General features: G+C 36.1%; 1 protein-coding gene across 6 annotated transcripts in view; it reads left to right on the forward strand.

Annotated features, from left to right (window-relative positions):
* Positions 1-21,707, forward strand: part of Rdga (retinal degeneration A) — a 127,042-nt gene that overhangs the window by 45,340 nt on the left and 59,995 nt on the right. For 4 of the 6 annotated variants that reach the window (XM_021336190.3, XM_021336191.3, XM_021336192.3 and 1 more), the window contains exons 2-4: positions 8,075-8,257; positions 8,585-8,728; positions 10,010-10,731. The exons of the other annotated variants lie outside the window; for them this stretch is intronic. In XM_021336190.3, the coding sequence (XP_021191865.1) occupies positions 8,168-8,257; positions 8,585-8,728; positions 10,010-10,731 (956 nt within the window). In that variant the 5' untranslated portion in view covers positions 8,075-8,167. The remainder of the gene's footprint in view (positions 1-8,074; positions 8,258-8,584; positions 8,729-10,009; positions 10,732-21,707) is intronic. 6 annotated transcript variants of the gene reach the window in all.

Below are 21,707 nucleotides of genomic sequence, written 5' to 3' on the forward strand. Positions count from 1 at the left end.
TTTTATATGTTAGATTAGATAGAATTAATTTATCTGTCTCAAAGTGCAAATGAATCATCGTATTGTCACCTGCAAAATATTAGATAATTGATTTTATTACGTCATATCTATTAATTATCATTAAATTATAAGAAATCGGTATTATCGTTCCTGAAAACGAGTAGTTACCTAACTACCAGTAATAAGGAAATCAAGAAAAAACGTTTAATTTGAATTTTGATTTGATTAATGACTAGTTGATAGTTAAGTTACTTTCTTTAACTAAATAGGTAACTGTTTTTATACGTAATTGAATATAGACGTTTGAGTTTCCCTGTACAGTAAACCACGAATTTAAAAAAGAGCGCAACCCAAAGATTGTTTTAAGATGAGGGATGGAGCAACAAAGCATTATCTCTTTAATTTCAAACTGTCAAGTCATTATGCGAGATTTTACAGGAGAATCTACATTTCTATTAAATTAATTAATTATACAAAGAGAAATTAAGCGCTTCGTGACGTGAAGCTCTTCTGTGAGAAAATAAGCATTTGACGGCGCAACAGTGTGGCAAATGTTGAATATTTATTTACGAACTCCATATTCACTTTAAAAATGGAAATGTGAATTCTGCTGTGGAGTATCGTGGAGCCTCGGGAATATTCGTAATAAGGTAAAGGAAATAAGAATCATTCGCCCATTAAAATTCTCGAATTTTATGTCGCATGTCGCTCACTTAGGAAAAGACTCGGCAGGTTGTTACATTAATGTTCTTTTTATTATAAGCCTAATTTGTGTTTAAAGATGCTGTTTAACCAAATGCCAAAAATAAGATTTTATTTTGTTTGTGTATTTTTTGTCTTCAAACGATTTATTCGAAATATTTAATTCAATTTTCTGGCAATGTTTATCTGTGAGGTAAACATTATCTATTATGTTTGTATCTAGAATTGCTTATAAGCCCGAGGTTATTGTTGCCTTTTTTCTTGTCTTCTAGCTCAAATATGAATAACAAATTGTCTGTTATCGATTACTATATTTTTATCAAAGGTGTATTACTAACAACTTACAACAAGTAGTACTTACAATTTAGTTATTTTATTGTAAGATTTGTATTACATAATTTAACACACCAATGATCCATGAAGTATGTTACCACCTTGCTGGCTGCACATAATTAACTATTGTGACTCTTGTAGTATTATTTTTCTAGCCGCCGTGGATAACTTTGTAGGAGTACTTCATAATAATACATACACCGGTATATAAGCAGGTATCCAAAATGTAATAAAGTACCGCCATGTACAATGTGGTAAGGACTTCACCGTACTTAATTATTACGTGTCATGCATAAAAAAGTAGGTGTTGAATTAATTGTATGATAGCACGCGAATAACCAACTTGTTTGCTTTATAAAACTGTATATTATTCTCTATGATTATAATTATTTGAAAAACACGCCACGAAAATATTTTACGGTTTTCAGCGACGATACACTGTGTATAATATTAAAGTTTGAAAAAAAGCTCGCTTGATTAGACGGTGACGATAAATTAACTAGCAAAACAATTAGTTATAAAAACTTTAGTTATAAAAAATATAATTTACGTAGATATTATTTTTTTATTCATTATAAAAAAAATACTAAGGTACTCAAAAATATTTGTTGATATACGACACATTATTGCTCGCTCAATTGGAAAGTTAGAAGGGTGGACAGGACACGTTTTTTTAACGAGTTTCAGAGCTCACCCAACTCATCAAAATTCTCCTGTATCAAACAACACATGAGTAAAAATTATCGTGGGAAAACCAAATATCTACTATCAACACAGTCACTGAAAATTAACACCAGACCATAAAGTTACCACATACTCTAATGATGAAGTATAGAAGACAGATCCTGTAAACACCCTGCATCATCAATTGTGGGAAGAGGCTGACAGTATTAAGAGGGTACAACTAACTACAGAGTGAAGGGAATCATGAAATTAAAAGGGATTCATTGTCCATCCTTCTGTACCCTAAAAATTTAAGCTTTTTATGAAATTGCTTTCAGTGGTGATCGGTGACAGCATGCATTACTTCGGCGTGTCTATTATGTTCGAAAAATATAAGTAACTCAGACAAATTGCACTCTATTGCAGTCCGTACTTTCGATTTATCGATTTCTTTAAGTTATTGGATACACATGATAATATTAGTTCTCCATACTGCAGTAGATATGAAACCACAAAATATCTACACAATACTTAGTAGAGTTTCGAATATTTAGTACACAGTAAACCACGTCGTCTTTATACCGCTGTAGAGCCCAGCATTTCTGAGAAAACTATATCATTACAGAAGATCAAATATAACTTCACAATTTCTAATGTCAAATTTTCTGTGTAATACAATAATTCTTGGTATTAGATTTCTTTATAATTTTGTAGCTAATTCTAAGTACCTGTCCTATTAAATTTACGGTAGGTATGCTCTAAAAATAATACCTACCTGTGAAAATAGGGATTCTAATTGTGCTTAGAAATTAGTGTAATTTTCCCATCATAAAGAAAACTGTTAGTAATTTCTAAAACAAATGGGAGATAATCGCAAGCGATTTTTTAACTTTTTATGCTTGCTCTGACCTAAGCCATCAGTATGTCACTTGGGATTTACTCCGACCCTATCAGAATTATCCCCCGCGGTCGTATATTACTCTCATTATTTACGCACAACGTAAAAAAAGGATAATACGTAAGCATGCGTAATATTTGCTACTTTTCGTAAGAAGTCGGTAATAAAACTTGCAACATCGGTAACTTTGTTCGTAACTTGGAAGAATACATTATCTCGCGGTATTTTCAGTCATCTGTTTTATTGAACGGAATACGCTTATTCTCAAAACTTTGTCCCACATTTGCATTTAAGTTAATAATGAGGGTAAATGCAGTTATATCGTGTATCGTATTATATATTTTCTTTTTGGGATACTTCAAGCAGAGTAGATTTATTCCTTAAGTTTTTTTGTCCAGGTTCTCTTACATAGTACAACAATATTCTTGTCATCTGGATAAAGAAAACGAAAGAAAAACCCCGAAATGTGGTAGGGGAAAGTACAATAAAAATTAGCATAATAAAAACCTAAGCTGGCTGTGAGCGTAGTAATCAAATACTTATTTCATAATACGCTATTATTCTATTCATAATTTAAAAATGTATTAGTTGAATTGAATATTGGAAACAGTTATTCTATAATGAGACTGTGAGCCTATTTTAAAACGCTATTCAGCTTGAAATTATTAGAAAAAACACTTTAACAATAAATAAAAGATATCGTGTAATAGATTTGATGATTTACATAAATAGGTAACCGTGTGTAGGTACCTATTTAGACTGGATAACTGTAGACTTGAATAAGGCAACAAAGGTAGAAAGGCGTAGCAGTAAGATGAAGTTGTAATTTCCTGTACGTAAATAATTTCCAAGTAATAGCCACAACATAAATAATAGTGATGCCGAGAGGTATTTCGGAGCTCGTGAGGCATTAAGTTACCGACCGTTACGTATGCACACCCATGCATAATTACACACATAAATAACATCACAGTGTGATCCCTGAGGAGGTAAGCTAAGTAGTTTCCAACCTCCTCGGGGATCCTTGCGTTAGCAACTATACTTAGTACCTACATGGTAACACGGCTCAGGCAGGAAATACTCACCCTTAACAATTATAAATTATAAATTTAAAAAAACCCCCGACCCAAAAAAAGTACGCAATAATTATGACAAAAGGTTAAAAACGCTAAACCCTATAAAAAGCAAAAAATAACTTTTAACACTACGTAAACTAAATTTTGTCGTGTCGGGGGACCGCTCTAATTCATTACTTTAGATACGTGTTTTTTTTGTAAACGAATTTTGTAATTAGGCAGGTATCATTTGATTTATGTAAGTATTTATGAAGGTAAAAAGCGGTCCCCCGACACGTCAAAATTTAGTTTACGTAGTGTTAAAAGTTATTTTTGCTTTTATAGGGTTTAGCGTTTTAACCTTTTGTCATAATTATTGCGTACTTTTTTTGGGTCGGGGGTTTTTTTAAATTTATAATTTAATTTTATTTCATGCTTTTTAAAGGAGCTCCTTAATTTTTCCTTCTTTCATTTAATTTATTTTATCTTAAGATGGGGTCGCTATATGCGATCTCGGCCAAAGGAAGCTGTTTAACAATCCTCATGACAAACTGGCTCTGGGAGAATTGCACAGATTGAGAAACAATAAAGATTAACCTTTGGACATTCTAGATTTTCAGCAAAAATATAAATCGGTTTATCCGTTTCATTTCGACATTCCAGGGTTTCATCCGCCACATCCCATTTCCCGCATCAGGTTCTCGTCAATCAGAAACATGAAGAGAACTCGTCAAGACAAATTCAACAAGCCCAAACTCGATAGGTTTACTAAAAGGCAGTTCAGGGTTACGTCTCCTACCTTCGTGCCCTAACAGCAGACCAGCTCAGTGGTTCCAAAAGACATAAGTGTTTCAAATTTCAGATCCCACATATACTTGCAAGTAAACTAAGTGTGTAACATTCCTATCACATCTAGCAAACGAGCTGATGACCTTGAAGACCTGAACTGATTTCCACCAAACATAGCTAAGAACACTCCCGACTGACATACCTTTTAAACAAAAAAAACCGCATTACAATCGGATCATCCGTTTGGGAGCTACGATGCCACATACACACACACACACACACACAGACACGTCAAACTTATAACACCCCGTCGTTTTGGCGTCGGGGGTTAAAAATAGGCTTGGTATAGGTTCTATTAAACAGTTGTCAGCAATGATAAAACGACAAGGTAAAATGAAAAGAAAGATCTAAGATGAAAGAAAAAACAACGATCTAAAAAAATTGGCTCCTTGAAAATGGTTTGGAAGTTTTTGCTGCCCAATTACCTATTGTAAGTTTCTCTGTCGTCTCAAAACCAAGCCATGTTTTACAGCTATCTTGATCGAAAATAAACAACAGGTTGTGTTGTGAAACAAGAGGTCGAGGGTTCGGTAAGTGGAAACCTTTTGAAGGATCAATAAATTTACCGATTTACTGGCTCAAACTGGTGATCCTCTTTCCGTTGAGGGAACACAAACTAGAGGGGTTTGACTAAAAGTCACGTGGGTTAAAACATAATATTTCTATGTTATATTATATACCTCATAGTGTAAATTTAAAGTACTGCCTAAGGGACGTAAGAGCGTTTGACCTAAACTACTCAACGGACTAATGTCGTTTAAATGCAATGGTTATTACTAGACGTGCCTGGAATCGAATGGTTTAACGAGAGATTTTTCCACACCATAGACGACTAACTATAGTATTGAAATCACACAAATAACTGTTCCGCCTGTTACTCGCAGCTGAGGTTTCATGAATTCGGTAGATATCGGTATTAGTGCGGCTTTGTGATAAAAGGCCCCACGGCTACAAGTATCGTCGGGAGAGGATATCCTTTGGATAATAAATATAGATTCGTAACAGTTGTTTGTACTATAGATCTTTGTGAATGAGCTCTGGCTTACCACATTTGCCTTTTATACCGTAAACGTTCACAGGCGGTGACCAGATTTTTGTTTCTGCTTCAGGACCCAAAAGCTAAAAATGTGGTCGCCATAAAGATCCATTCATTTTTTTCTGTGGCTTTAGGTAGGTACATTGGTTACCCGGGGACACTGAGATGTAGATACAATCGCTTTCAAAAGCGATTGGTTCGTGTTCCTTTTGTATTGTTATTTCCTTATATAAAATGTAGATGTTTCTTCAGACGCAAATAACGAAATGGGCAAAAAGGAATGTAAGGCAGAATAAAGGGATAGCGACGAATTTTAACAACATTTCACCAGAACCGCGGACGGTACGTTTAATATATTTTTCTGTGACGCCCCCGGCTACTATTATTACAAGGGATAAGCACGTAAGTCCTCCATATTTCAACTTGACTAACACATATATCTTAGCGCCTGCAATAAAGTTCGTGGCAATATGCGCGCTCTACGTAACGATGTATGCAGTGCGTGTTAGGCGTAATGCCATCAACTCAAGATGATGTCATGACATTTCACTACATTGTGAAATACAATAAACAATTATTGTAGGTTTGTTGGTATGTGTTCGAGATCACGTGGAAAAAATATAACAGGAAAGGCTAAAAACAAGTTTAGCAATAATCAATATAATTAGGAAGTGCAAATAAGCCTCTACCTTAAGGATTTGCAGACTTTAGAAGCTTGTATCTTACTGTCGCGGTGTTCGCCAGTACCTATAGGTGCAATACAGTTAAGCCTTGCTTTTACCGTAATCCCATCAAAGCTATGCATGTACCGAGTTAACGCGTTTAACAAAGTTCCTGATTTAATCATTATTAATCCAGCTAGTAAGTACATTATGATTGGTTATTTCGAATTCTAATCTTAATGGAGTTGTGATGAACTCAAATGCTATTAGGAGCTTTTAGGTCATCATTTTCATTATTGTATGAGAGTTTTCATTCAAAGAGGTTTTTTATGAGCGAAAAAATAAATAATAAATTGAAACATACATAGATACTCAAACTACAGACATAAATACTCGATAATGATACTTAATGATATCGCACCACGCAATTAGTCGTGTTAAATGAACAGACGGGAACACTCTTTTGTGGTTTAATCCATTAACATTCTGTTTTATTTAATGGGAGATAATTTATTTTATATACTTAAATATGTAGATGATATCTTTGCTTTAAACTTACCTCTGCGGTGTTATATTTCCAATCTAAATTAATTTTCAGACATATACATACAGAGGCGTATATCATTATTTACTGATTAATTATTATTAAACGTTCAATGTTTTGCTTAGAACCAATTCTACGTACTTACTCACAAGAAATTGTAGAGAAATGAAAGAGCAATGATATTTACCCACAATGAGAAAATTATAGATTATATTGGAAAAGTTCGCCGCCTCGTTTGTGGTTTACATTTCCTTTGTTCCATTGCAAATTTTACGCAAAATATTTCACGTTTTAATTTAATCCCGTCAATGCGAGATTAATTTTGGATTTAAAATCATTCGATTCAAATCCGTATTCAATTTAGACAGTACACGTGACGACGAGTTTCCAATGCGATTCAAATTGAAAGACGTGGCGCACTCCCTATTGAGAACAATTCAGATTGAATGCCATTCGATAAGCATCACTCTGGCTACTGAATTGATCCGCTGCGAAAATTGATATAGCTCTATATATGTTGTAAGTACCGACAACGAAGATTCTAGAACACTATTTTCATTTGTCTAAGCCTGTACGTGTGCAAAACAAACAAGTTTCTTGGAATCGAGACGAGGTTCTGGTGGAATCTTCGGGAAAAACAGAAAAAACACTTCGCTTCATAATCCTGTCTATTATTACTATGGAGAATTATGTTCTCGTAATTAAATTCTCTCCACAATTAAGAGGATGCTTGGTATTTGTTTACTTTTCACTGATGAATTAGTTGGGATATGAAATGTTTTTTTTTCTAAAATGACATCTAGTTTATAAAGGTGTTACACATTTTGAAAAAAAAACACGGAGTTATTTCAGTTTCTAAGCTTTCGCTTCGCCCTGTCCTATTGAAGGTAATCCTACTTACGTAGGAAATCCGATTCTTTTGACTCTCTCTACGGTGTCATCTGATATACGTTACCTACGAGTGCTGTATTGATTTTGCTGGATGTTGTGATGTAGGTACTTGCAATAGGTTTTCCCTCACTTAATAAAAGCAATATTATCGCGTGAGTGGCATAGTGATCAGAAAGGTCTGTGGCAGTCTCATGATTAACTTTTTTTATCGGAAATCATCAAATGACTCCTCTCGCTGTGGTTTAGCAGCGTGAGGGACTTTCAGACTTTTACTGACTAAAACCCATCATGTTCCTTCGTAGGCCTTTTATGTAGGTACTTTTCAAACAATCCTGGAGCATCTTATGTTCACCGTTGTTTACTTTTATCAGTCACAGTGGCAGCGTTGACTACATATTCATTTGTTTTGTAAGCCTTTTGTATAATAAGTTGGATGTACAGAGGTGGTGAGAGCGCGTTGCGGCGGGGTGCGGGCGAGGGCGGCGGGGCGGGCCCGCGACATGAGGAGCGCGCGCGCAGCCCGCCCCGGCCGCCATGCAGCGCCTGCGCACCACCTTCAAACGATCTCGTACGCCCACGCCCGCCGACATGAAGACGCAGAGTAGCCTCGAAGTGCCCAAGCAGGTAACACACTCAATACTTATTTGACTTCTGTCATATCATCAAACTAGTTACCTTTATTTGGATGATTCTACAAGTTTAAGAATAGGTCTATAACAAAAACCCTAAAGTATAAAAAAAAAACTAATGTACGTCTAATATTTTTTAAGCAAAGACAGAAAGTGAATTAGACGATAATATAATATCCATTAGACTTCCAAATATTATATCTATATACTCAGAGAAATCTCCTATATTTACAACACTTACAATTTCATTAATTTTGCATTCCAGCATTATCTTAAAAAAAAAACCTGTAGATTTATTTTTAACTTAGCTGTGTATTCGCAGGTCCGGTCCGCGTCATTCGATGAGATCCAATTGGAAGCAGTAAGAGGTTCGGGCGCGAGTGTTCTGCTGTCAGTACCTCAGCCTGGCGCCCGCAGCCGATCCTTCGACTCGGCCGGATCTGATGACTCGGGCACTTATCTCGAGGTAAGTTCATCACATTTTATTTCATTTAGATATTAATTTCTGTGGTAAAGTAACTAAATGGTATAGGCAGAGAACAGGGAATTTCATAACGTCGTAATGTTCTCTAGACTGGTCGGGTTTTTCCCAGTCAATTTTATAGAACATTCCCTTTTTTTTGACTGTATCCTTTAACTACAAAAAGACGCAACGCTTAGATGCATAGTGTAGACAGGAAAGCCAATCTTTTTTTGTGGGACTCTCCCGCTTTATAAAGAACCAAGCAATCTTTTGAGTTAAATAGGAATAAACAAGGTTTCTCTCCTCCGTAATTGTCAAGGCAAAGGCTAGGACTTAATTTAGTTTACGGTACGTTATCTTGCTAATTTACTTGTCGCAGTTTATGCCTTCAGCAAAAGTTGCGGGTTCACTGAATGAATTTGATGCAAGATTTTGTTTAAGGATGAAAACGTTTAATTAAAAAACTTTATTTAGGTACTCATTTACTGAGTGAATGCCACTTGGTGTAGAGTTATAATTGCAATTTTTTCTCTCCAGCGTTCTGTACTTGTTGTGATGGTGTAGGCTTTAGAGATGGTGTAAAGAATGAAACTGTTAATTGGCGACCTCATTGCGGTACTGCTACCAACCTTTTTTTGAAAAGGTTGAAAAGCAGGTACTTTAGTAAAAATAATGCTGAGGGAACAAAGAAATAATCTAGTTCTGTAAAAGACAGCACGTCCAGTTTTAATGTACCCTTAGTTGTTGGGGTTGGCAGAAAGAACGTGTCTTATTAATGGTGTTAATTATTCAAAGAAATAAATTAGTTCGCTTAAAAAAATAAAAACCGTGAGATGATTCTCTAGTTACCTCAGACCTTTTATGTTTTTTTAAGAGAGAAGGAAAAAAAATATTTTACAAAATAACTTATTACGCTCGCCCTACGTTATTTAATGTCACCAAGTGGAACTTACAGCATTGGTACTGATTGTAAACTTTTTTGAGGGTTGGGTCGCCCCTGAACGGACCTATTTATACGTATTGAAAAGCATTCAAGCTACAAATTAAACTTTTCTCTGTGGTAGGTAAACCATTTATCTACTTTGTAATTGAAAGTGTGTATATTCACGTTTGCAGTAAATAAATTAAATTGTTTAATTTACAAATAAAACGAACGTTTACCAACTACAGAGGGAATATTAAATCAGTGGAGCAGATGAAATCAAACACAATAATGGTTGAAGCATTGTTTTCTTTGTGTTAATAAAATAGTAGGTATGTAATGTGTTTATTGTTTTGCGGCAGGTACCGCGTCTATGGTCTCGTCGTCGGTCCGGGAAGGGCACGCCGCCACCATGCGTGCATTGCCGACACATGGAGACGTGGCTCGCGCGCCGCAGCGAGGAGCGCGTCACGCCCGAGCGCGCTCTCGCTTCTTCCTCTGCAGAGGACGACGACGAAGAAGACGAGAGCGAAGTGGACGTGCCCCAAGTGCTGCTCGCTCCGCCGCCGCCGCCACGAACATTCCCGCCGCCACCGGTGCACTCGCCGCCGCCGACCCCGGGGGCGCCGTCCTTCGAGCTACAGCCGCCTGTAGACGAACCGCCCATACTACCACAACGAAGGCGTTCCATATCAAGACAAGAAGCGTTTTTTGTTGAGCCTACGGGCAGTTCACTTGAAAATGTTCGTGCTTCTGAAGAAGAAGCAGCTTTCGCTGCGAAAGACTCGCTCGTGCACGACATTTACCTGGCAGTCCCCGAACTAAAACGTGACCGCGCCGCATCGGTTGATTCGTGTTTTTCAAAAGTTTCTGGTGGTCGAGCTGAGGAGTTAAATGGTACCGGGAACTCTCTTACGGTTCCCGGCAGTGGACTTAGATCGAGATCGGTTGATATAGTGTTGCCTACAGCCGAGCAGTCGCGGTATAAAGCTTTGGCCTTAACTTCGGCTCAAGTGACGACAACTTCGAATCAGCAGAAGCAAGAAGAACCTGTGCCTCAATCAGTGCCTCAAGCAGAGTGCAGGTAAGTTCTTTTACTAAATTATCTACTGACGAATGTTAGATACCTTTATTAAAATTAAGCATTTTTTCTGTTATTTTTATTTCCTTAGTTGTTAATACACCTACCAATCTTTTTCAAACATAATATTAGAAAATGATGTACCCTACAGCTTGATAAATGTAGCACAGATACACGTTACGTAGGTACACGCAAGCATAAACATTCAATCAGCGAAAAACTTGTAAAATATGTCAGTATCTGCTTTCATCAAAATGTTTTGGCAACTTAATTGAGCTATAAATTGTTATACTTAATCTCGTAAAAAAGATGTAAAAGGGTGTTGATATAAAGGCTTGGTTCGACTATAGATTACGCGGACGTTACGGTCAATTTATGGCTGTGCTTTAACTTCAGCGTACACTCGACGAGTTGTATTTTGTGTGAGTCTCAAAAGCCTGTAATGGAAGAAAATAACGTGGGAACGTAAACTGTTGATAAAAGGCGAACAATAATTTAATAGATATCTTTAGCAAAAGTTGTTTATATTTCCATAATAAAACGATAATAAACGATCACATAAAACTAAATCTGTCCGAGGAAACAATTTAATAAAATTATAAATAAACATTGTATAGTGGGGCATTCGGCGGCTGTTCAGATAATCTGGCTGGCGATTTTGTTTATCTGCCGACAAATTGATTATACACGATCCACTGAACTGAGAGTTCTAATAAGTTATTGGCGATTCTGTTTTTATATCGCTACATTTATTTTTGGTCCATTTTTATTATTTATGGTGGCTTTAAAGTGTTCTCTTTACAAATTAAAGATAAATAAGTACCTATTCTGAGAAATACCGGTATTCAGGAGGTGTTGATATCAATATTATGTACCTACTTGGACACTTTATCTTATTTCCCGAAGTACTGAAGACCACTAATCTCTATGCCACCTATCTCAAAAGAATACGGAAATTAACTGCAACTGATCTCTAACTAGGCTTTATTGGGTCAGTGACATATTTTATTTGTTGTGATATCTGTTTCAAAACCACCTTACCATAAAATAAAAGGAAAATAATTTCCTATCCTGTTTTAATAACCAAAAATGATCCCCTCTTAAAAGTTTTGGCCAAGAAATTATAAATGTCAAACGCAGGTCCACTTATTTTCCTCGTTTTTTATACCTACCTACCTTATTTTTCCTCCTGAGGTTTATGTTATATTATCATTTATTTTAAATTTAAAACATTTTGATTGATTTCTAATGGTTATACACCCTGTATCATCGTACGATCATTACTTAACTGGTTTTTCACAATTTATATTACATTTCATGTAATTAATTTATTGGCTACTTAATAATCGAGAGTAACAATCTTACAATACGTTAAATGTAGATAATCAGATTATTATCTGTGGCGCTATAAGCGAACGTATTACGTACGTACTCCGCCAACCGCAGCGCAAATAGTTCACGACATTGCCCAAATTCCACGGTTGAATAATGCGGGGCCGTAAACCTCTACTTATGATTATTGTATGTACCGCATATCTACACAGCAGGGGGATACTGGGGCGCCTATGCGAACAATATCGTCGTTCTCACATTTATTTTTCCAGGTAGGCGGACTTTAGTACTTGACAGCGCCCTGAGGCAAAGGTACAAGGATAGTAGATTGTATACATTTCCAACAATAACTTACTACTTAATAGTTACATGTAAACATGAATTTGTTTATCTACGGGAAAACTTGTTTGAATATTTCCGTTAGTGGCAATGGGCCAATCGAAAGTTGATGGAACCAAATGTGATAATTGAATTCGAAACGCTTTTGTTTGCCGTTCAATTAATATGTTATTATAATTTTAAGGTATTATGACGATAGGCATGTTGATGTTATTGTCAAAGTGTTCTATTACACACAAAGTTTTCGTTTGTAAACCCAGACCGAATTTTATGTTAATCATAAGGTAAAATTTTGGGTCAACGGGAGAACGAGCGACTCCTCTTTGCATATGTGAGATTTTATTTCCATATTAATCTCATTAAGTTAACACATTTTCAGATTCAAACAATGCGCTGTATGCTTTTTAACAAGCATTTTATTATGTTAAAACGTTTAATACCATTCCGTTTTCAAGAGGCAGGAAGGTAAATTGAAATATTAAAAATTCATTTGGTATATTTTTTGCTTGTAAAAAAAACATGGCTAGCTAAAATTTCCTTGCTGTCGTACAGTTCGCGTCAGAGTAAATTAATATTAAAAGGATTTCTGGCATGACATGCCGGTAGCCGGGGCCTGACTTGAGTAGTGTAGCTGCTGCCCAGAGTAATGAAAGGTCAGCAAAAACGTTACTCAGGAGCGCAAGCTACGTGGCAAGCCTTTGTGAATTTTAAAGATATGTTTAGGAAGTTCTTTTGACAGCTCTCTCATTTGATAAATAGGAAGAGAAATTAGTGTAATAACAGTAAATTAAAACAGCGCGAAGAAAATTATTAGAGCTCCATGCCTTTGTATTTCTGGTTTTAACACAAAGATCAGCACATTGTAAAACGTAAAACAATAACCTATAGCTGTTTTATAGTTATTTGAAGGCAAAATTTACACGCCTACAGCACGTGAGCAAACGAGCGACCAGTGAAAATAAACCTCGTCGCAGAAATAATATACTGTTTGACTATCAGCGAACCCTTTCACAATATTTGATCATATTTTGTTCCACTATTACTCTCATCACTTACCTTTATTTTCAGCCTCGTTTTATGTCACTGTTTGAATTCGGTAACATCAGCCCAATCCTGTAACTAATATTTTGAATGTGAGTTTTAGTTTGTGTATTCATATGTTTTTGGTGAAAATTATGTTCAATATCGGATTTGAAACGGCTAAGTTGATAAGTTGTGGTTCGGAGTAAGGACTCTATATGCAAATAAACATATGGTTTACTAAGTACATATGAATACTGCTATTTCTATTACTGCGCGATGCTTGTAATTAATCTACATAGTTGTTTAGTGACTTGTTACGTATATAATGTCTAGATGAGGTCCATCTGTAGACATTGACTGACGGCAATAGATGCATTAGCATGCGCGCCATTAATGGATTAGTTACTAGTCATTAGTTCATTACTTCACTTTGATCTGTGTACATCGAGCTAATCGAGTAGCTAGGGAAACTCTCAGGGGATGAGTTTCCATATAATTAGCAGTAGATTTCGTATGTATGGGATTGGTAAGCAAAGACAACCCTATCCTCAGCAGAACCTAACATACGGGTTGACCTACCAGTCTATTTCTAATAATAAAATGAAGTAAAAGAAACCTCATGTTCGTATATCAGCAATTCATTTCATTGGGTATATGGGTTAAAAAATATACATAAGTTAATTATTGTAGAAGATGATAGCAACATCAAGGGTGACCAAATCGTTAGGTGATCTTCAGGAATAATTTTATGTATTTAGTGTTTGTTAAACTTCGTAGTTATACACTCTCGTAACACAGAATTTGTAAAAGCCAAAAGGTATGATAATTTGTCCGAATCGGAATTTAATGAAGTTTTCTCGTTCAGACTTTTATTATATGAAATAAATTCCTGGCAAATTCTGAAAGCCATTAAAATGCTTAAGGTTACTTGCAAATAATTTGTGTTTGTCCTTTCGTATAATTGCATTTTTTTTTATTCCGCGCAATTCTTTTATCTGTGAAGCTCTTTACAATATTACGCAGCCATGTTGGCCCGAGCGTGAATATTTTTTCTCGAAGACTCCTTTAGGTATGAGAGTTAAAAGCAGGAAAATTATAACGCTCGAAATAACTGTGACACTCACAACGTCGGGCGGAACTGCTGTACCGTAATATAAATAATTGCAGCCATATTTATTGTTTGAAGGTTTCAATTCGCAACGTTGTGTAAAATCATTCATGTTTTATTAATTAAATCAAACCACTACACGCATTTCGAGTGCCTTTGTTTGTGTAATGCAATAAATCTCTATAACAGACTTTTCTATAATTACACTATTATTTTATTTAATTATTGTTGCCTACATAATGATGCACCACATAAATGAAAACAAGCATACAAACAATATGTTTTCCCTGTTGATGTTAGCGCAGGAGAACTAGTTTTCCTGTAATGTGCGGGCCCCGATCAGGATATAGGTACATACCTAGGTACATTACATAATGAAATAGAACATTTTTATGTTACGGACGTCTGGTTCGCCGCCGGCTACGTCACAGTCACAAGCGCTCGTTCCCCTAGCTAAAGAAAATACCTATTCAAATTGTGACTCTAAAAAGTGGACTAAGTTATTATTATATTAAGCAAAAAAGGCTCGCGGATAGGGTGGTGTTTTTATTGTTTCACGATTTTTTTAGCTTTAGTAGGTATTCAGGGAAAGGCTTTAGTTAGTCATTGTTCTTTTGGTGTAAAAACTAAATCTGCTGAACAGTTTCATTATTCATTATTAAGGTACCTTATATTGTGACAAAATTAAATTGGAACAAACCACATGTTAGATTGAAAATCTCTTTAATTTACTAGGTCGCTGCAGTACACGTGAAGTGCAATCTAAGTTTGTTACATCCTTGCCACAAATCGCTATTCCGGGAATATTGAAACAACAAATTGTTTTCTTGACAGCTTCAGGAACCACCTTGTTCGGGGAATAGATATAATTTTATTGTCTTCTATGTAAACTTAAGTAAAAGATTGTTCAAATGTTTTTACTTATTCCTTACATAGGTACCTAATCATAGCTTGTAGCTGATCATAAGAAGATTTCTTTTTGTGAATTTGTACTACTTGACGATGTTCACACATGAAGCCGATGTTTCAATAAATAGGTAAACCTTTCAACCTTCATTATAACGAGTAGTTTCAAACTTTGTTGAATTTTTATGACGTGCATATTGTATCATGATAACGATATGACTTGCTTCAAGTAAGAAACTGAGGTTAGTCTAAACTTGAGGCTTAATTAACGTGTCTGGAAACTCAAGGACTAGTTCTTTACATCTTACGTGGTCGTATTTTCCGTTCTAGCTTAAAGCACTATAATTTACAACGAGCTGAGCATATAAGCTTCCGTTTCTTGTTAAAATCCACTGCGGTTAAAGAAAATGGGATTTATTTCCTCTCGTAAGAAACGTGAAAGATCACATATAAAATGACCCTCTTCTATATAATGTCGTAGAATAGACTACGTAGGTTAAGTACCTATATCTATTATTCAGGTTTTCTTTGAATTGAATCAATCATGGAATCTTTTGAGATAATTTAATGTACTCGTATTAAAATAGGCTAATTGGATACCTAAAATTAATGTAGAAACACGATAGCTTTCACTAAATGGTTTTATCAAAATACACAACTGTTTCTGCTACCCAATTTAATTTATAATTTCATTAGATATTTTAAAAGGAACCGACGCCGCTGGACGCTGTATAATTTAAGCCCCATTTTAGTTCGATTTTACCGCATCAGTGACTAATAAAATCAAAGGATTGAAATATCAGTAATGGCAATCGTTGGAAATCAACTTATTTGACATGAATTCCACCCCGCAATGTAATTTAACTTTACAAATTCGACGAACTAACTTGTTGATTTTGACCAATGTGCGCAGTTTGTAGTCGTTACTTAAAGGTGGATAGGATTGTGATAAAATATGTATACTTTGTAGTATAAAGAGAATGCTAACGAAACAGTAACAGGGAATCAATAATTCATCGGACCCTGGCGGTGGCTGATTACCGGCTCCTGAATCCCGGCGGACCGCACCAGTTAATACTATTAACTTCGGAAATCTGGAGAAGTGCGCAAATATGAATTCAACAGCTTATACGAACTACTTCTTACTTACTACTACTTCTTAAAAACGTTACTACTTACTACTTCTTAAAAACCGATTTCTATAAAATCTTAACTATAGCCTATATGTATCAAAAATATACAGAAAAGGGGAGATAATATTATATTTTTTTTTGCAATGCCTCCAATACATCATGTTAATTTTACAATTATCTTAAAAAATGCTCACCTTGTCGAAGTAAGCTTTTAATTTCTTGACTCTTACATTTGCTTTTATTCACCGTAACATGACAGTAGTACTAACAATCTCCAAAGTTTAATTTGTTTACATAGGTATTTATTTGGTCGAATGTAGGCGTTGCTTTATTACTATAGTCATATCATATGTATGAATATGTGTTATTATACAGGATAGTAGGAACTCGTGCGTTAAAGGTTCTTAAATATTTGCATGTCTTAATTAACGTGTAACAGAATACAGAATTTATTCCCGTCTCAATCAAATTAATTTACATTGTTGAGAGCTTAATTACGCATATATGAAAACTCCCTCTATACATACATATACTTTGGAAATGTGGGGGAAAAGTCGCTACACATTCAGTTTTTAATGAGGTACCTATGTACATGGTTTTATTTTGTTAGTTTCAAGAATTCCTCACTACAGATCACTAATGAATGGAAACACTTGGAGTTATCGGCTTGTTGTTTTAATTTGTACGCTGTGGAGAATCTGGAGAAGGTCGGAGGCAAGCACCAGATTCAGTCGTCAATTTTACAAATGTCAACGATTTCAAACTATAAATACTTAGATGCTTATTCCTTACTTTGTAAAATGTATCGAATGATATCTACTTTTCTCCAATTAATCAAACTACGTTTCTAGGAATTAGTAAACCACAGTTGTATGTAGCGACATACTAACAATGTTTCTACCGCAGCAAGCCTATTAGTTGGCTTTAATTTCAACAAATAGGATTTTAGCGTCGAATAACATCGATGATTATAATGATTGAGTTATTTAAAACCAGATCTGTCATCCATCACATGAGGAAATTAACCTTTTATTAGTTGGGAATATTTAAACTCAAAATGACTAAATCATTGAAAATGTTATGTATACTTAGCATCTCAATAGTTTTTTGGTAATAAATAATGTGTTATGTTATGTAAAACTTGTAGACCTGCCTCAAAACTGTTTGTATGTGAAACCCCACATGCATGCAACAAAAGCGATCAAATATAAAACCAATATTTGAATAACTAAGTTCATGACACTGAGCCATATAAAAATGATTTATTTATGATTTTTCTATGCTCAAATATACGGGACGAAATCGAAAATTCATCGCCAAATTGATATTGATAAAGGACTTTTCGATGTTTGACGTTATATTGGACCCACGTCATACACGCAGACATGACAAACAAAACGCATCTATAGAGACCTCTCCATATTCCGTTATAATAATACCTACGAGCTTAGCTACCTTTCAACTTTTCATTTATTTTCCATATGGAAAATGGAAAATGTAAAGCTCGACGGCTGCTAAATGGTTCCTCGCTTCTAAATGTATAAAGTAAATCAATATTCAGTGAAACCATTGAATTAGTTTTTTGTAAGTTCGCTTATGTTTGATCGGAAATTGTATTCCATGCCCGCTGGGCTTTCATTAAAAGAACAAATCACTGAAAGCAACAACTACGAAACTCAATTAGTTAATGAAAAATAATTAATTAACTGCAAATAGTTGAACACTTCTGTAAAGGTGTTGGAAGTTAGTAATTACGAACATTTCAATTATAACTGTTGAATAAATGTTATTGTGCTCGATCAGCTTATTGTTTATTAAATTTAACTTTAGATTGGCCGTGAGAAAACGCTTCTCCCCTGTGGTACTCGTATTAATGAGCGACTGATTAAAACTAAGACAGAATAGACAATGGTGTATTGTTGGGGTTTCCGAGGAGATGAAAGGAAAATAACTTTTCAAAATATTCCCGGAAATTTTCGATTGCTGACATGCAATTAGGATTCTGTTTTAATTTTACTTTTTGGGCCAGCTAAGAGCAATCATATATGAATGTAGATATGTGTCCGTAGATTTGGGTCATTTTTAATGATCCCTACGGTTTCATTCAAGCGAGTTCGTAAAGTGTCTTACGATCAATAGTCAAATAAACATATCAGCAGAATCAAACGTTCCACATCTGGACTTCGAGTGCGTATTAACATTTTGAATTATAAAGAAGCAATTCATGTCCTCATAAAGGAAGGGAATGTAAATACTTATGTGTTTAAAGGTAACTATTACGTACATAATCTGCATTCAAGAAGAAGATAATATATTATACTTTCAATTTAATCATAGATTTGAAGGCTAAGAATTTTTTGACCTGGTCAGGACCCATACTAAATGATAAAACTGTACTTTCCCTAGTCTATACATATAATAAATCTGTAGAAAAGTAATTTTTGTACATTGAAGAAATTGACAAAAAAAATAGCCAGCATGTTAAAGGATAACTAACAGAACCCATTTCCATCATTTTTGACATTTTTGTCTGTTTGTCTGTTTATCTGTTTGTTCGTTCGGGATTCACGTAAAATCTACGAATTCAATGCAGAAAATGCTTATATACAAACATTCTACGTAACTTGGGGTATTACTTAGTTTTTGTTTCATCGAAATCGATTCACTCTATCAAAAGATATGATTAATTTTGTGAATTCAAGATGTAAAATATTACGACACGCAATCTGTTTGTCAAAACTGTACATTTGAATGTTGTACTTATATTAGTTGATCGGCCTATTATTAACCTTTACACAGAAAATCACACCTTCATAAGTAACTTCGGAAGAAAAAAAAATATGAAAATTTTGTTTAGCCAAGGTTAAAGTAGCTCCATCTGTGGTAATCTGTGTTAAATAAAATACATAAAATTTGTCAAAGGAGCGAGGTGGTAAATGACAATAAATTACCATACATTCTTTATAGAGGATTATTATTTCAATAGATGGAGTTGTGTATTTTCCGTAATTCACCATATTTTAACACGTGATGTAATTTTTCGATAGACATTTCAATAGTGTTTGTCAGTTTGCCGTGCCACATCAAAATCCAATTATAATTATTACCTTGATGAAAGGAAAATTAAGAAGAAAAGAGGATCTGATTCTCGAAAGCGCTGCTAAGCGTGAGGTAGGTATGTAATGTAGGATTCTGTAGCTTTAAGAACAAGCCCAGATACAAAGTGCAGATAAGAAATGGGAGCTTTCTCGATTTAATACCATACACACGTAAAATGCTTTATGCGTCTGAAAACGTACAAATTGCGCGTCGCATACCAGAGACATGCTTACTTTCAACTTCTGATCGCAAATACACTGGTCACGATTACGAACAGTCTCAGTAAGACCCGAGCCAAGTCTAAAAAAACACCCTTTATATAAAACTACGTTTGATGTCATTCAATCACAAAGACAGAATTGTTTTCTGTTGCAAATCCTATCCACCTGTATCCTATCCTAATCCAGCATGCATTGCAGGTGTGCATTACACAAAAACCAATGGTATCCTATTCGCGAAGTCAAAAGAGTCGACCTGCCAACGTCAGCTTCTGCGCTAAGCAAGTGTTCTTAATAGTACCATCAGAATTACATTCATCGTTGAATGAGGTGAATAAATTTTCAGAAACCACAATAACAGTAGGAGCCAAAGCGTATTATCGCTTCATAGAGCTCTGATTGGCCCCAGGTGACCAAGTTAGGTCTGATTTGTTCGTTCATCAGATCTTTGAAAGTGTTTCGGTGGATACTTACTGTCGTCCTGTGTGACACAAAATATGGTATATAAACGTCCTCCGCAAGAGCGAAATTTTCCCGGTGTGCGGTAGTGACGCACAGTATACAACACGTATGTTTCTTTCGATTTGCTGGCTCCACCAAGAAATGACAAATTTCAAGCGTACATTTTGAAAATCTTGGCAAAGCTGCAGGTTTCAAGTACGAACACATGAAGTGGACTCGCACAGATACGTACATTTTGCCTATTCGTGAACTAATGCAAACATTTCGGTGGAGTCCCGGCTTAGGCCTCCCCACATTAGGCGTGCGCGATCCTCGGGCGTGAGTAGCGCGGGCGCCGCGCGTGTCGCGAGCGCGCTGCGTGAGCGTCGCGTTTTGCTGCCCTGCGGCATTTACCTACAGCGCGCTCGCGGCGCGCGCGCGCCGCTCTCCTTGACGTTTAACTGCTAAGGCGTTTAGCGGGCGGCGGGGATAGCGGGCGAAGGGGTAAGAACGCAACTCGAGCGCCGCGTGGTCGCCACGAGCGCGTCGCTTGCACTCTTCACACATGCCGCAGGGCAGCAAAACGCGACGTTCATGCAGCGTGCTCGCGACGCCCGCGCTACTCACACGCAGGAGGATCGCGCACGCCTAATGTGGGGTCAGCCTTACCATAGCGAGTAAGTGCACAGAAAATCCCCGTCATACAAGTGTTTCTCCCCAGTAGTGAAACTATCCTACCCTATGCGCCTGCTGATGATGATGACTCATTTTATCATCCATCCAGCTATTCCCCAACTATGTTGGTGTTGCCTTCCAGTCACCGAATCTGTTTGAGTACCAATATTTTGCTTGGAGCGACTACCTATCTACCTATCTTCAATCCAGTCTTACTACACAAAACGATATCCATGGTGAAACTGACAGACTTTCTGGCTTCTGATTAGTCGCAGCAGCTGCAGATAATGTACAAATGATAGCTTTGTCAGACTCAAAGCATATAGACATAGATTATAGCTGTTTCCTGTGAAAATTACTTACGCACCATACGTAATAATTTTCCAAATTGGCTGACTAGATCCAGAGATATTCACAACGTCACAAACTTTACTTCTTTTGTTTAGATAAATGGTCACATCCACAACACAACCTTGATCAATGAATCTATGCGACTGCTAAGTGCTAATCCTAATTATACTGTCACGTGAAAGAATGCACCTACGGGATAAGTAGTATTTTTAACCCCCGACGCAAAAACGACGGGGTGTTATAAGTTTGACGTGTCTGTGTGTGTGTGTGTGTGTGTGTGTGTGTGTGTGTGTGTGTGTATGTGGCATCGTAGCTCCCAAACGGATGATCCGATTTTAATGCGGTTTTTTTTGT

The sequence above is a fragment of the Helicoverpa armigera genome, chromosome 10, assembly GCF_030705265.1.
Source record: "Helicoverpa armigera isolate CAAS_96S chromosome 10, ASM3070526v1, whole genome shotgun sequence".
In the NCBI taxonomy this organism is placed as follows: domain Eukaryota; kingdom Metazoa; phylum Arthropoda; class Insecta; order Lepidoptera; family Noctuidae; genus Helicoverpa; species Helicoverpa armigera.